At 44.6% G+C, this 14,194-nt stretch overlaps 2 protein-coding genes across 4 annotated transcripts in view; one reads left to right on the top strand and one right to left on the bottom strand.

Moving 5' to 3' along the window:
* Positions 1-801: 801 nt before the first annotated feature.
* Positions 802-12,672, top strand: LOC126545125 (inositol-tetrakisphosphate 1-kinase-like). 2 transcript variants are annotated; one of them, XM_050192849.3, is made up of 7 exons: positions 815-1,281; positions 3,086-3,110; positions 4,540-4,665; positions 5,535-5,652; positions 9,637-10,019; positions 12,325-12,469; positions 12,539-12,672. In XM_050192849.3, the coding sequence occupies exons 1-7, from the start codon at positions 1,181-1,183 to the stop codon at positions 12,670-12,672; spliced, it is 1,032 nt and encodes a 343-aa protein (XP_050048806.1). In that variant the 5' UTR covers positions 815-1,180. The 2 variants fall into 2 exon arrangements, with proteins under 2 accessions (XP_054934223.1, XP_050048806.1); XM_055078248.2 differs by lacking the exons at positions 12,325-12,469; positions 12,539-12,672 and adding an exon at positions 10,910-11,863 and having other exon boundaries at positions 802-1,281.
* An 8-nt stretch (positions 12,673-12,680) lies between these two features.
* Positions 12,681-14,194, bottom strand: part of LOC126545124 (U3 small nucleolar RNA-associated protein 25 homolog) — a 34,751-nt gene continuing 33,237 nt past the window's right edge. For both annotated transcript variants that reach the window (XM_050192848.3, XM_055078246.2), the window contains exon 7: positions 12,681-13,225. In XM_050192848.3, the coding sequence (XP_050048805.1) occupies positions 12,681-13,225 (545 nt within the window). The remainder of the gene's footprint in view (positions 13,226-14,194) is intronic.

A 14,194-nucleotide genomic window follows, 5' to 3' on the forward strand; every position in this document is an offset into this window, starting at 1 on the left:
AACCGTTTACTTTTAAACTCCAACGCTAAATTGTTAACTCCCTTGATATCATTATTATTTTTATGCACCTAATTGAACCACCCGATTCTTGGCCAATCCCCCACTATGGGTATGTGCCACGGCCACTTAGGACAACAACAACAATCCCAGTCTATGGTGCGCGCTTAGAAACCGAAACATTTGAATTCCAGCAGGCAGCTCATCACACGACTTCACTCTGTTGTCTGTGTGCTTCTTCTATTGTATTCGTTCTTTACTTCACGCTGAGCAAAATTACGCGCGCGATATAGCATTCAAAACAGTTCTGTTTGCGAAATCGACTCATATGCAATTAAGCCGACATACATGCATTTTTATACAAGTCCGGTGTTGTACGCGAGTACTTCCCCCGCCTACGCGCCGAGATTACGGCAGCCGCGAGAGGTGGCACAAGGAAAAGAAGAGAAATGCGGTAGTTTTGAGCCAAACTCGATGAATTATGAGATTGCGAAAATGTTGCGCAATGACAAGGTGTGATGAAGCGCCCATGGCTCACGGAAAGTCCGCGAACCTCGATCGGTCACATGTAGGGAAAGGTGTCGCTGTTCATTTTAGTTGCAAAACTCTCCACAAAGTTTAAACCACGTATTTTTTCTAGATTTAGACCTTAATGTTTAGTCCTGTTATCTACTGACGCGTAAAAATAATATTATTTTTACTTTTTGGCATTATATATAAATATTTAGACTAGTAAATATATGTATAGATGGCGCTAAAGTCTGTTGGAAACCAAAATTGATAGTAACATATTGTTGCATTTAGGGGATTTGCACTTATTTGATGTTCTGCAATCTATTTCGCAACGTGTTCTGTGCCAGTGTCTGCATAGTTCTGTGAGCTAGCCACGGCTAGCGACGGCCCTTGCGACGGCTCCGAGCCTGACAGGCCAAGGCTGGCAGCGAGTGCGTGCGGCATAGCGTCTGCCTGGCACTGCCCACGGCCGGACGCGTTCGGCGCATACGACGTTTGTCTGCCCCAACGACGCTCGTGTTGGATTACGTGATGACCTTCCGCGCAGCATCAGCACCGCGCGTCCGGTGCATGTGGTGACATCCGCCGCGACGCCGGCTTGAGGAGTGTTGCGCGCCAGACCTCCGCAATGCGTTGGCAGCCGGCGGCGACGTAGGCGCGCCGTCTCGTCATGTGCAACATGGAACCCAGCGATCGTCCCCGCGTCGGCTTCTGGTGGGGTGACAAGAAGAGCCGCGAGCTCAGCACGGAGGACTTCAAGCAAGCCTGCGCGTAAGCACGCCCCCGTCGCCGCCGCCCCCTTTCCACGCCTCGCGCGCGGTGTATCTTGAAAAGGCGGTCGCTGGCGACTCGCGTTGCATACCGATCATCGCAGCCTCGAGATGCCTCGGCATCTGTCTAGCATGAGTCAGCTACCGGCTATTGTTTGGCGGGCATGGCTGGAAAAAATTCGTTGGAGGTTGACGGGTTGTCGTGGTGTGACTAGACGTGCACTCGTTAAGCACCGGTTTATTTGGAGCAGTTCAAAAATTTGCGCGCCAGGCTTGCATGCTACTAGTCAAGCTGATATTCTTGACACAAGACTAGTGCTACGGGGTTCGAGGCTGTCAGTATAATACACGAAGCGTTATCAACTGCTTACAGCAAGGCAGCACACATACCAATAGCGTTGATTCAGAACAGACTTTTACTAATCCTGTACCTCACGTACACCGAAATCAGCCACCATATCTTTGGGGCACAGATATTTACCTGCTGTGATGTAATTAGAAATGTTATTGAAAGATACAGTGGTCATATTATGATGTACTGCTGTTTAAAATGTATATTGAAGCATAAAGCAAGAAAACAATGTTGTGGTGAAAACAACTGTTCTAGTTTTATGTGATTACGCTTCTTTTTTTTATTCACATACCCTAAAGGCCCTTTACGGGCATTACATATGGGTTAAAAAAAAGAAACCAATAAAGTGATCATATTGCATAACACAGTGAAAAATCAGAAAAGCATAAACAAACATGAGCTCAGGAAAACAGGGAACATATCTGGATAACAATATCATGGATATCAATGTGGGACAGGTTTTCTATTATGCCTCTGCCAGATATTGAAGGTATAACAAGTGGAGATTCACGTAGGAAATATATATGCATTTAACCAGGGCAGTATAGCCTATGACATACGCAATTTTTCAGAATAGAGGACCTTTTGCAAGCATTTTTCATCTGGGCACAGGTGCAAGATTAAAGCAACATATCATGTCACATTGTTAATGCTGCTTGAAATGCAATTGTCATGAGAGTGCCAGATAAGCAAGGACAATGGTAATGCCAAACTAAATTTACACATCAATACCTTAATTTTTCATGTAAAACACATTACATGCAACAACTTATTTGCTTTGCGACTTAATCATGGGCACTGTTGCAATAAAGCAGCTTCAGGCATTTGGCTGCCATTTCCATAACCATTGTTCAAACACGACTTGTTGCTGACGTTAATTTATTTGAATGGTGCTTAAAGTATAGAGTTTTGTGAGGTGACAGAAGCTCTGCCTTTCATTTAGTTGCAGCACAACGGGCGATGAGACCACATGTGACATTTTAAATTTCTGCACTATGCTGCATGACGAGTTACACCCGAGAACTTTGCTCTTTGATGTACACCATTCTTAAATAAACTATGAACCCCACAGCTTTGCTGTGCTTCGAACATTGCCAGTGTTGCTCAGCTTCTGTGCTTGTGCACAATTTTTTTTCTTGCATATTGAACCAGGATTCTGAACATTTCAGCTTGTTAATTCAGCATTGAGGCAGATCGTTGTACAAACAGATGAACAGAAAGAAACGACACACGAGCTCTCTTCTGTTGTCTTGTTTTCCATTCGTCTGTGTGTATCTAGTACAATTTGTTATGAGCCAGCCACTTTTCATTGTCAGTGGATGAGAGATTGGGATGAACCATAGCAATGAAATATATGCATGTGTTGTGCTTCTATTCTACCGTGCCTGTATGGCATACTGCTCAGCACTATAATTGCGCACTTCTTGTTCATCATTATGGTGTTATTTTACAGGTCCCATGGGCTGGAACTGGTGAAGGTATGGGAAACTTCCTTTTGCTGTTGCAGGGTACAACATTGCTCTTTACGTTGCTGAAGTCATAGCAGAGTGTAATTGTCGAGAACTGTGTTATTTATTTATTTACTTATTTCATAGATGACCACAAATAGCTTGGCACCTTTAGTGTACTACCTGTGTGACACCAGAAAAACCGTTTTTGTCATATTTCGGTTTCGGTTTTTCCGGCCACATTTTCTGTCCATTTACCATTCACAACCTAGTTAGGGACATGTGGATGCAGGAATGGTGTGTGTCCATTGTCTTTGCTTTAGGCAGGAGCCCTACAGAATGTACAAGTGGAGAATGAGGTAGCTTCGTGGTCTTTCTTGGTGGTGAAATCACAGAACCACCCACTCCGGTCATTCTAAAGAAAGCCCTTGCACAGCCTTGCATGAGAAGGTTCCAAGTGATGGGGCCTTTCAAGTGCTGCAAGCAAGATCGGGTGGCTGCTTGAAGGTACAGTGCGGTCTATTTTCAAAAGGAACGCCCCAATCTCTCACCTTCCTGGTGTCCTATCTGCAATTGCCAGCTGAAGTTATGTCAATACGCTGCACAGGGGATTAGCTAAGTGCCAGCGCCACCAACAACACATCATCTGTGACAAGGACAGGTGATTGTACACATTCCAGCGGGGAAGATTCATCTCATGGGTTCTTTCAGGGTAGTTTGTTGTTGGGCTGGCTGGTACACCACAATGTTCTAGGAAAAAAAAAAAAAAACTGTGATAAATAGGACCTATTTTCTTTTTATTCTAACAAAATGGGTTCCTTTACAGTCACTTGTGGGTTTCCTTTAACAATGGGAGCACACTGTACAGTCAGCCTCAAAAGATTATGGACCATTATCTCTGCAGCCTCGGAATGCAGCCTGGTATTTAGATTTCCAGCATGTGCTAGTACTATATACGAACAACGCAGTGTTGCACTGTTTCACTGGCAACAGTCACAAATTGCTCAAAATTTAACGCTTTCTTGAATTCATCAGTCCGCAAACATGGTACAAGTCTTGCGGAAATTGCAATAGCTCTTCTGCACAGAAATTTGAGCGAATTGGTAGGCATTTATGGCCAACCGGTACAGAGAAATGAACACCACTATGGAAGGGACAGAACATGTCTTTGTTTTCCTGGTCGCATGTCAATTTTTGTTCACATTTGTTATTAAGCACACCTCTTCTATCAACATTTCATGTTAATGCCAACCCTGATGCCTCACTTTTATTGCAGTCTGTGTCAGCATGTTCAACGATCTGCTTGACGAAAGCTGTGCATGTGGTACTTGGTGCTTGCTTAGTCAGAGATCAGCGGAAGAGCTTAGCAGTTTCTCATGTTGGCCAACTGGCTAGCTTCATGGAATAGCTGTTGCAAGCGTACTTTCTGGCGCATGGATTTTTCTGGTGTACACGGCAGTTGGACCTGACTCGTCCCCTCGAGGAGCAGGGACCACTGGCAGCTATCGTGCACAAGTTCTGCGACATCCTTGTGCGAGCTGACCATGGCGACACCGAGTGCCAGCACATCACAGCCGAGTTTGAGGTACCTGATGCTGGATCCATTTATATGGTAGAACAAGAGTGGCCAGATACGTATTGAATCAGCCAGTTCCATTTGTCTTAAGAGGAGGTTACCATGGGGCCAACTCAGATTTGCCTTTAAGTATGTAAAAATACACGAACACTCTCGTTTGACAGCTGCTGAACCAATGTAATAAAATTTGTTGCATTTAAGAAACAAATTTTACCCACTGTTTGGAGCAGATTCTTTATTTAGTCCAATTTTTCCTAAAACAAAAGCTGCTGAAAATTGCCAGAAGAATTTAAGCATGCTGTTTACATGCCACTGTGCTTGACAAACTCTTGATGTTCACAGGCCACATATATCCGTGGCATTTGCAGTTACGAAGCATCCTTATGATGCACCGTGCAACTGTTGGTGGTGTCTCATTGCATGCGAGCTGTGACTGTGGAGTAACAACACTGACAGTCCATATGACTGAGTGCTTACTGTGGTCCACTTCCTGCAGGTTAAAAAATAATGATCCTAAATGAAAATCGAACATTGGTTTGCTTAGGAGGACCATGCTTGCCTGGCAACACAAGTCTTACAACAAGTTAAGCAACACGTATGCCAAATGAAATTTTAATTATTGTCCTTTTGTATTGTGAATAAATTGAAAAGCCGAGAGAGAAACGAGTGCGAAGTGAGCCATCTGTTTCTTGTAGATACAGTCAATGGCAATAGTTTACCCAGCCAAGTCAAGGCCAGGAGAAGCTGCTTGCTTTAGCTACAGCAAATATGGTGCTAGCAGAATACTTGAGAGGCAGAATTTTCATCTGCCACAGTTGACAGTGTTGCAGATGCCATGCCAGTGTAGTCCAAAGAATTGAAAAAACCGTGGCATGCAGCGCTTTTGCCGGGCCCACCCGAGTGTGGTGGTTGTCGACCCCTTGGAGAATGTGCGCAAGGTGCTCAACCGCTTCCACCAGTACCGCCTGGTTGAGCAGAGCCCCCTGGCCACAACAGGTGAGAGTCACTGATGCACACCCCTTGGCGGAGCATTGCAGAAAACGTCACTGTTACCTCTCCTTTATCTCGCACTAGCATTCTAGCCTGCCATCCCAATCGACTTAATTGAGAGATTAGTTCCTCCGCTTTTGTTCACACAGTATAGCACCTTTTTCTTCTGTCTCATAACACTTATATAGACCTCCATTCCTCTTCTAAATTAAAATTTGTAAAATATATGTAGGTCTGTACTGTAGAAAGGACTGATGAAAGTTGGAGACATGACAAGTGACAAGTGAAGAAACAACTCTAAATAGCAAACAGAAAATGCTTTGGAGAAAGAATTCTCACTGCTGGCTTTGTTTCTAACCAACTTTTCTTTAGAATGCTGTTTCTCATTCATACACCCAAACCAACAATGCAGCCTCTAAATATTGGGCTGAAAGCAACACCTACCAACATCCATGCATTGAAGCGAACTGTTGCAAAATTGGAAGAAGGGTCTTGTGGCTGTCGAACCAGTGTGAAGTTCCTGAGGTGGCTTGAGCAAAAGTTGCAAACTGGGACTTGAACCTGATCAGTGATTTCAGCTCAGGTTTCCACATACTCTACTGAAGCATACACTGGCAGCAAAATCAACTTACCCAAGCACATGTAGTATTTAATAAAGGGAAAATTAGACATCCATACCATTCGTAGCAATTGCTACAAAGGAAACCTATATGGTTTCCTCGAAAGAAAAGCCTCGCAGTTGAAAAATTTGTCCTGGTCCGGGACACCTTGAGGGTTTCCACAGAACTGTTTCGTCAAACATGTAGTATTCTTCATTTATCTGCACGTTAATCGGGAAGTGGTATTAAAGTAGCCCTGAGCCACTCTTTATTTAAGTCGAGAAATTTGAAGTTGAATTAGACTATTATACTTTTGGCGCAAAAAGTACTCCAAAGCGTTGAGCATAAGCAGAGTTATTAGCAATCAAACAGCCCCTTCACGGTGCTTCCGCTCCTTCTTCAATTTGCACTGCGAAGGCTACAGCAGAGCGGAGCGTGTCCACAACGCTCCACCGACTGAATGTCACTGTGGCGCACAGTTCAAATTTGATTTTATATGTTCACATACACACCACTACTTTCGATTTTGGCACCTATGAGCACCAAATGTAGTCATCCTCTACGAGCCACAGTGCCCTCCACTAGCAGATTCATCCTGTCACCCCGCAACGGCCATGGTATCTGCGCTACGTAGCAGACTGCAGCCACATGCAACTGCAGCATTTGCTTTGTGCATGACAGGGCTTAAGTGCTTGCTCGCACTAATATGCTCCTGTCTGGCTGTGCTTTGTGGTGTGGACCAGCTTTGTTCTGCACCAGCTTGACTGACGGATAGTAGCTACATCCAAATTGAGCATTTTGAAGCTCTATCAACAGCTCAATACAAAGTGAAGTCTGCCAAGGCACCTAACCAGCAGCAGCCAAGAGTGAACGCGCACTGGCAAGCGTGCGTGTGGTCTGACCTGAAGTTTTACATGCTTCGAGGCTAGTCGAGTGTTGGAAACTAATTGAAATTAGCGAGACACAACAGCTATGATACCGATAAAGTTTAGTTCCTATAAGAGCGGCCACTGTGAGCAGACGATAGTCAGTTTCTTTTGGAAGTACGTAATTCTTATCGAAATTCGAAAGCAGATTTTCGCTTACTTCAGCCCGTTTGTTAAACTGCATCAATAAATCTACACAGTAACAGTAGGAAGACCTAAACTGATCCAAACACCCTTCTTGATTGATGTCAACTATTGGCCAATAACACTCGCATATGGGAATCTGTTATATTCTGAAATAAAGCGTCCAGAAAAGAGTGAGGAGCAGGCTTCTGTTCCAATGAGAGCATTTGAGAAAGGTGACTTTGCGGTCCGCTTGCGAGCTCCACACGCTGTGGACGGCTGCCAAACTTGGCTGAGATGTTCACAGCAACATATGCTATCAGCGGACTTTTTTCACCAAGCCCGAGGGCTGGCTCAGGGCCCCTTGAAAGCTATTTTCTCTACCTTTATTTTACTAAATTTAACAAAATTGCAAAGTACTTTTAAGTGTTTCTGTGCTGATTTGTAATACACAACCATTTCTTTGCAGTAGACCAGTTAGTTTTAGAGTTAAAAATAATTTACCATTGTTTATGGGATGGAGCCAACTCGCCAACAAATTACTATGCACACACGGTTAGATACTAGAAAGCATAAGGAACACAATGTTATGAGCACCTTTTTATATAACAAGTATTAGCAATCTTGCAGTGCTGGAAGGTGGTGTGCTGAAAGTGTGACTAATTCACGATGCGGCGTGCAGCAAAGAAAAACAATATTAGAACTCAAATTTGAAGAATCTGCTGTTAACACCTGTAAGCAGGTACAAACAGAACAAACTAGGACAAAATAACAATAGCAGAAATGCCGTTTTTTGTTACTACAATGAAGAAACAGGCAGTACAGTGCGACTCTACAAAGTTTTCTGTGGCATTCATAAAGGTACCTAGCATAAGTGTGCCGTCTTTAAAACTGCAGCAGTGTTTCTCGGCAACATTTCTTTTTCAATGCTATTGTGTGCCCAGCGCTTGGAGAACTCACGTGCAACCACAGTTTTAGGACCAACAGAGATAACACGTCTGGCAAGCGCACAAGTGTGCTGCCTATATCTCTGTGAAAGATATTGCAGCGCAGGCAAGACAGCCAGTCGACTTCTGCTTCCTTGTTGACATTACCACATATGTGTCATCTTTCTTTTGGCAGTTGATTATTTCTGCTGAACTGTCACTCTTGTGTTATCACTTCTTTGCAGGACATGGTTGCTGTATCAGAATGTTTGTAAATGTTATCGCCACATTGAGTTTGGCACATCCTAACCAGATTTTATGCGTGTGATAAATGTTATTAGACAGAAGCGCCGCTTACTGCTCTGTAACATGTGACGGCTGTATAGATAGAGGCTGAACTTGAGCATTGTGATTCAATTGGACAATCGCCAACCGTGCTTGCCTCTATTGTTGTGACCCAAGTGTTGCTTTGCTGGGTGCAAACTCACTCAATAGATTCTTTATTCCTGTCGATTCTTCGAGCTGCTGTTTTTGCCCGAGCATTGACGCTATATCCTGATGATATAGGACAAAGATATTAGGCCATTTGCAATAAAACATTGCAACTTGATACCATCACTGCACTGCTGCTCGTTTTAACAATGTTTGCTTTAGCCAACATCGTTAAAAGATCTGGTAAGTGTTGAGAAGGCAGCATGATTTTCTCTCATTTGTGCAAACTACCAAGTAAGAGCTCTGTGGTATAATATTACGACTGCCCTTGATGAAAAAGATAGATACTTGCCAAAGGAGGAAAGAAAATGCAACAGGGACATTGACATTCTAGGATACATACAGTTCCCCTGTGACTAAGTGAAAGCCCAACCTCAAGTACAAAGCAGATGGCATTAAAGTGTGTACAGGCAAGGTCAAAAGCTTGCAGCACACGGGTTCCGCAAGACGTTTCAGCCCAGCTTTGGTTTGCAGCCATTAAAACTGTGTTGGTCATGTACACTAGCACACAAAGCACATTTAAAGTCTAGGAGCAGGAAATATTCTGCTTTTCCTTAGATCCCACATCCTGTAAACTCCCGACGCTGCCTGTACACATGGCATACTTTCATGCTTGCTGAAACGAAATTTTAAAAGGACTTAATTAATTAGCACTTGAAGGGGAACATGGTCCAGTGCATAAGTTCATCTGGTCACTGAAATCTGGTACAATAGTGCTTACCGTCCCTGAAGTGGCGACTCCTGCGGCAGCAGCGAGTTGGAGGTGCCCTGGCTATAGCTAGTGCTGGGGGCAAAGGAGGATGCAGGGGACAGTGGTCAAGTGTGCAGCTTCTGGTGATGGATGTGCCTCTATGAGGTACTCTTATTTCTCACAGTAGAACTACTGCGACACTTAAATGTGGTCCCGTGTGTTTCCCTTCACAGAATGGATGTTTGTGCCGCCCTTTGTGGAGCTCACTGGAGCAGACGTGGAAGCTGACCGGGCAACACTTCGACAGCACAGGGTCCAGTTCCCCATTGTGTGCAAGCCACTGGTATCGCATGGCATGAAGAGGGCCCACCAGATGTGCCTAGTATTTGGTGAGCACGGCTTGGCAAACCTGCAGGGCCCCTGCGTGGCCCAGCAGTTTGTGCCCCACGAGGGACGCCTGCTCAAGGTGTACGTGCTGGGACAGCGCTACCACCTCACGTGGCGGCCATCGCTCAAGGACTTTGTGGCTGATGACTCACCCACTATTTTCTTCAACAGCCAGGATGTTTCCAAGCCGCACTCCAGCTCTCCGCTCAATGCCGAAGCTGCTCTGGATGTGAGTGCCTGTGTGCATTTGGAGTGGGCTTCCTCCTGAGGGGTCTTGTTGCCTTCCCTGTGCTAAAGGCCCTTTGATGCAGACATCTTTCTACCCCGTTTCACACATAACAGGCAATGCTACAAAGGCTGGAGAGTTCTCTCCCTGCTCACATTTTCTGACCGAAAAATTGTACATTGCATATGAAAGGCACAGACATGCTTCATGTAATCCCAAGTAAGATTAAGCCTCATACATGTTGCAAAATATGACAATTATTACATGAAAGGCATGATAGACATCAACCTATTTATCACCGAATGAATGGAGTGGCACGTTTCTGTGACCAGGAGTCACAGCAGACCACTTGCGCTAGCTGCCAAAGCATAGCATGTCACACTGGAGACACAAAGGAGTACAGATAATATGTGATTGGATGTAATCTTATGCCTAAAAATTGTAATTGTAAAACATGTAGTAGTTGTTTTGCAGAAAGCCTTGCAGGTCGAGAACAACTGCATTGTGAAAGATGTGGAATGAGACTGGTATGTAGGTTCCAAAGCATTGCCTGCTAAGTATGACTTGGAGTATAGTGAACAAGAGCATTGGGTAGAACAGCCAGTTATGGTTGCATAGGCAAAATGTAAGATTGTCGTACACACTTGCATCTCCAAATAATGTGGTGGTACACAAGACGTGTGACGTGAGCAAGAAAGATGTGTGTGATACAGTCGAACCCACTTATAACAATATTCAAGTGCCAAGTAAATCCCATTATTGTAACCAATAATTGTTATAACCAGGTTGCATGAAAAGAAAGCAGAGAGAACAAACATTCAATGTTTTAACTAGACAGGAAGAAGGACCGTGTTTACTCACACAATTTGTGCACTTCTTTTTTCTTACTTTAGGGCTTCAAGAAGAGGGTGCACGAATTACGTAACAATTTTGCAAGCACGTCCTAAATAGTGTCTAGAGTGGAATCCCGGTTGTAGATCCCCAGATTTTGCGACGTGCTGGACTTTATGACAGAATGGTGCAGTCCTGGTGAACTCTCCATAAAGACAATGCATTAAATACCTCACCGATATGGTACGAGATTACGCACGTCCTGCCTCATACGACAACTCATGCAAAACTGTGAGCTTAAATGCGTGAGAAGTGCCGTAGCTTCCTGCAGCTCCCTCTCAGCACTTTCCACTCTGCCAGGAACAAGTGCCGCACTGTTGGCTGCATACTGGGAAAAGAAAAAGAACTCTGAAAGTGATCACCCGAGAACACTGCTCTAGTGTGTATGGAAAGTGTGAGAAGATATAACTGATTACCCACTGGAAGGCACGCAGGTCCTATCGGATACACATGTTCATGTTTGTGTGTGCCCTGTGGTTAAATAAACTGCTTACTACAATGACCCCATAGCGCATTATTGGCTATAGCAATTAAATCTGGCTACTTGGACTCCCCGCATTTGTTGCCCCTCCCAAGTCTCCTTCCCGCTCCTCTGACTTTGGTGAGAGGGTGAAACGAAGACGGGAGAGAAGCGCACAATGCCAGCAATGTGATGCTACGCGTGCCTGCTGTGTGTGGATAGCACATGCTAGAATTGAATAGTCTTTGGATGTTTTTTTTATGTCCTCTAAGCTTTATCTGTTTGACATTTAAATATGCATCGCATTGACACCAGCACAGTGTACCCTTGCCAACAGTGCCGGGTTCTTGTTAGCAGACAGTACTGTCAACCATGCACTCACATGTAGCTATTTGTAAATCTGAGTTTAGTACCACATATTTGTCAACTCTGTCTGCAGTTATGTGAAATGAATGATAATCTATGGACTGCCATTACACTACAATTGGAAAACAAATATAGAAGTGCAGCAGCTTCTGCACTAGTTCAGAAACTGTGGGTAAATCAAGTAACTTGAATTGTAATTTTTTGTAAAATGGGTCAAGAACACAGTGAAACGTAGCATTAAAAAGTGTCATCTGTCATTTATTAGAAAGCATAATTTAAACTGCTGAAATTGGCAGCTAACAAAAAAGAGCCTTTTTGTGAAGAGGCTGTCTCTCAATATACCATCATTAGCCACATTCACAATTCAAGGCAATATTTCAGATGGTCATACTTGACCTCATGTTGGCAAGCTTTTGATGTCCATGGTTCAGTGTAGTTCAATGTGCCATGTGGTGAAACATGTGAAGATGCTGCCAGGCCGAGATCTGTATGTGGCAGGATACAATCGAACCACTTCCCTCATTGTAGCCTTATGGCAGTAAAAAACAGCATGTTGTTCCATGGTGTGATTCCAGTTGTGTAATTGTCCAGGGGGCGCCAATGCCATGCCCGCGAAAACTTCGTTTTGTGGTGGACACAATGAGGCAGCAGCTTGGGCAGAGACTCTTTGGCATCGACATCATTGCAGAAAAGGACACAGGGCGGCTCTGCATCATCGACGTCAACAACTTCCCTGGTAAGCACACATTCACTATTTCTGTGCGGAGAGGGGTCATGTAATGCAGCATCCTCGTTTCTTTTCCAGGCTACGATGGGGTGTCAAACTTCCTGGACCAATTGAGCAGCATGCTTGCGGAGCTTGTTGGCTCCGAGCTGCCAGACTCGGGCATTGACACTTCTGATTCGTCAGACGAGACTCCTCGTCGACTGCACCACTGACTGGCAACTTACTGGCCTGCTGACACGAGCACATGTACGTCACGGTCAGTGTGCAGCATGCGTGCAGCACGTGAGCTTCCCACAACAGCTGCCAGGGGCAGCGCATCCTGGCGACAGAAGAGGCTGGTGCAGCCATTGTTTCCCGTGGCCACCATGCGACAGAGCTCGGGATAGAATTGTGGCAGCGTTGGTAGCTCGTAGAAGATGAGGCGCTGCACACCTTTGATCCGGTAACGGCGGTAGAAGTGGAATCGCTCGGTGTACAGCATAAGCCGCCGTCGGCCAGTGAAGAAGACTCCTCGTGCTCTAGACACTTTGGCATCAGATGTGTACTCACAGATCTGGCAGAAGCTGGCGTCGAGTGAGCGCAGGTGGTTGCGCAGCCGCACAAAGTCAAAGTAAGAGCGCACATACACCATGCAACCCTGGGAGCCCTCTCGCAGCAGCGGTGGCAGCACCTTCTCGGTGAAAAAGTGGAAGCGTGCCTCAGGCACGTCAGCAGCCGAAGCAGCCTCAAAGCGCTGAAACACTTGGGCGAGGGAAACTGTCACCTCTGTTAAAAAAAGTTGCGGTAATTAATATAAGCCTTTGTGACATCCAAAACACAATTCACATTAAAAAAAAAGTACACTGAGATACAGAAAGAGTAGTCATAAAATGTGTCCGGATCAACTGCCAAAACGCACTACAATCCCTAGCTCAAGACAAAGGGGGTGCCTCGAGTCAACTGTGCCCTCTTCTAGCGTTACCTGAACTGTGGCTAACATGGTGCCCAGCCCCACCAATGTCTACACTTCAGAACTGTATTGAATCTCTTTATATGTTACGAAACGAGACACAGAAGGCAGCTGTGTACAGAGACTTCATCAAGTGCATTAAAAGTGTTGGCACTACACAAGATGGTTTGTCTTCCTTCCAGAGCCATATTATTGTTTTTAGGTTTTATACTTGCAGACACTACTGCTCACAGCTTTCAGGTGAGTGCTGCTGCACATTTTTGTATGGGCTTTTCGGTATTTTTGTGCCTGGCATTAAGCAGCCGCTAGTGCTGCCCCCAGACTATAATGCTGTATGCACGATATGTGTGCTCGAAGAGAGACTTGCCCAAAGAGCAAAAGCGGCTTTATGCTTTTGTTTTGTTTGTATAGCCTTTTAAGCACGGTTACCGTGAAATCGGTGCTAAAATTTAATGGCAATGCAGTCGAGTATTGCTACAATGTAGTGGTAGTTCAGTGTTAAAATTTGTTGTGTTAAAGGTTAAAATTGTTGTGTTGTGTTAAAGGGAGGAGGCTGCAGACCGAGAATTGGCCCAAAAGACTTATTTTCTGTTATTTTTGTGTTTCCAAGACCTTTCACTTCCATAAGATTTTATCCCAATAAACTTATTTGAAATGCTTTTCCTTAATTTTTCAAAACACTTTTGACATACTTGCAATTTGGGAGAGGAAATAGCTTTGGTGATTTTTTTAGCTAATATTCATTTTATTACCTAAAAAATAAGCGCATGGTGAATGCACTAAGC

The sequence above is a fragment of the Dermacentor andersoni genome, chromosome 10 (genome assembly GCF_023375885.2).
Source record: "Dermacentor andersoni chromosome 10, qqDerAnde1_hic_scaffold, whole genome shotgun sequence".
NCBI classification, from domain to species: domain Eukaryota; kingdom Metazoa; phylum Arthropoda; class Arachnida; order Ixodida; family Ixodidae; genus Dermacentor; species Dermacentor andersoni.

Excerpts from the sequence above, each read along its gene's own strand:
- LOC126545125 (XM_050192849.3), top strand. The coding sequence starts at position 1,181 with ATGTGCAACATGGAACCCAGCGATCGTCCCCGCGTCGGCTTCTGGTGG. Across the intron at positions 1,282-3,085 it reads GACTTCAAGCAAGCCTGCGC|GTCCCATGGGCTGGAACTGG; the intron begins GTAAGCACGCCC and ends GTTATTTTACAG. Across the intron at positions 5,653-9,636 it reads GAGCCCCCTGGCCACAACAG|AATGGATGTTTGTGCCGCCC; the intron begins GTGAGAGTCACT and ends TTCCCTTCACAG.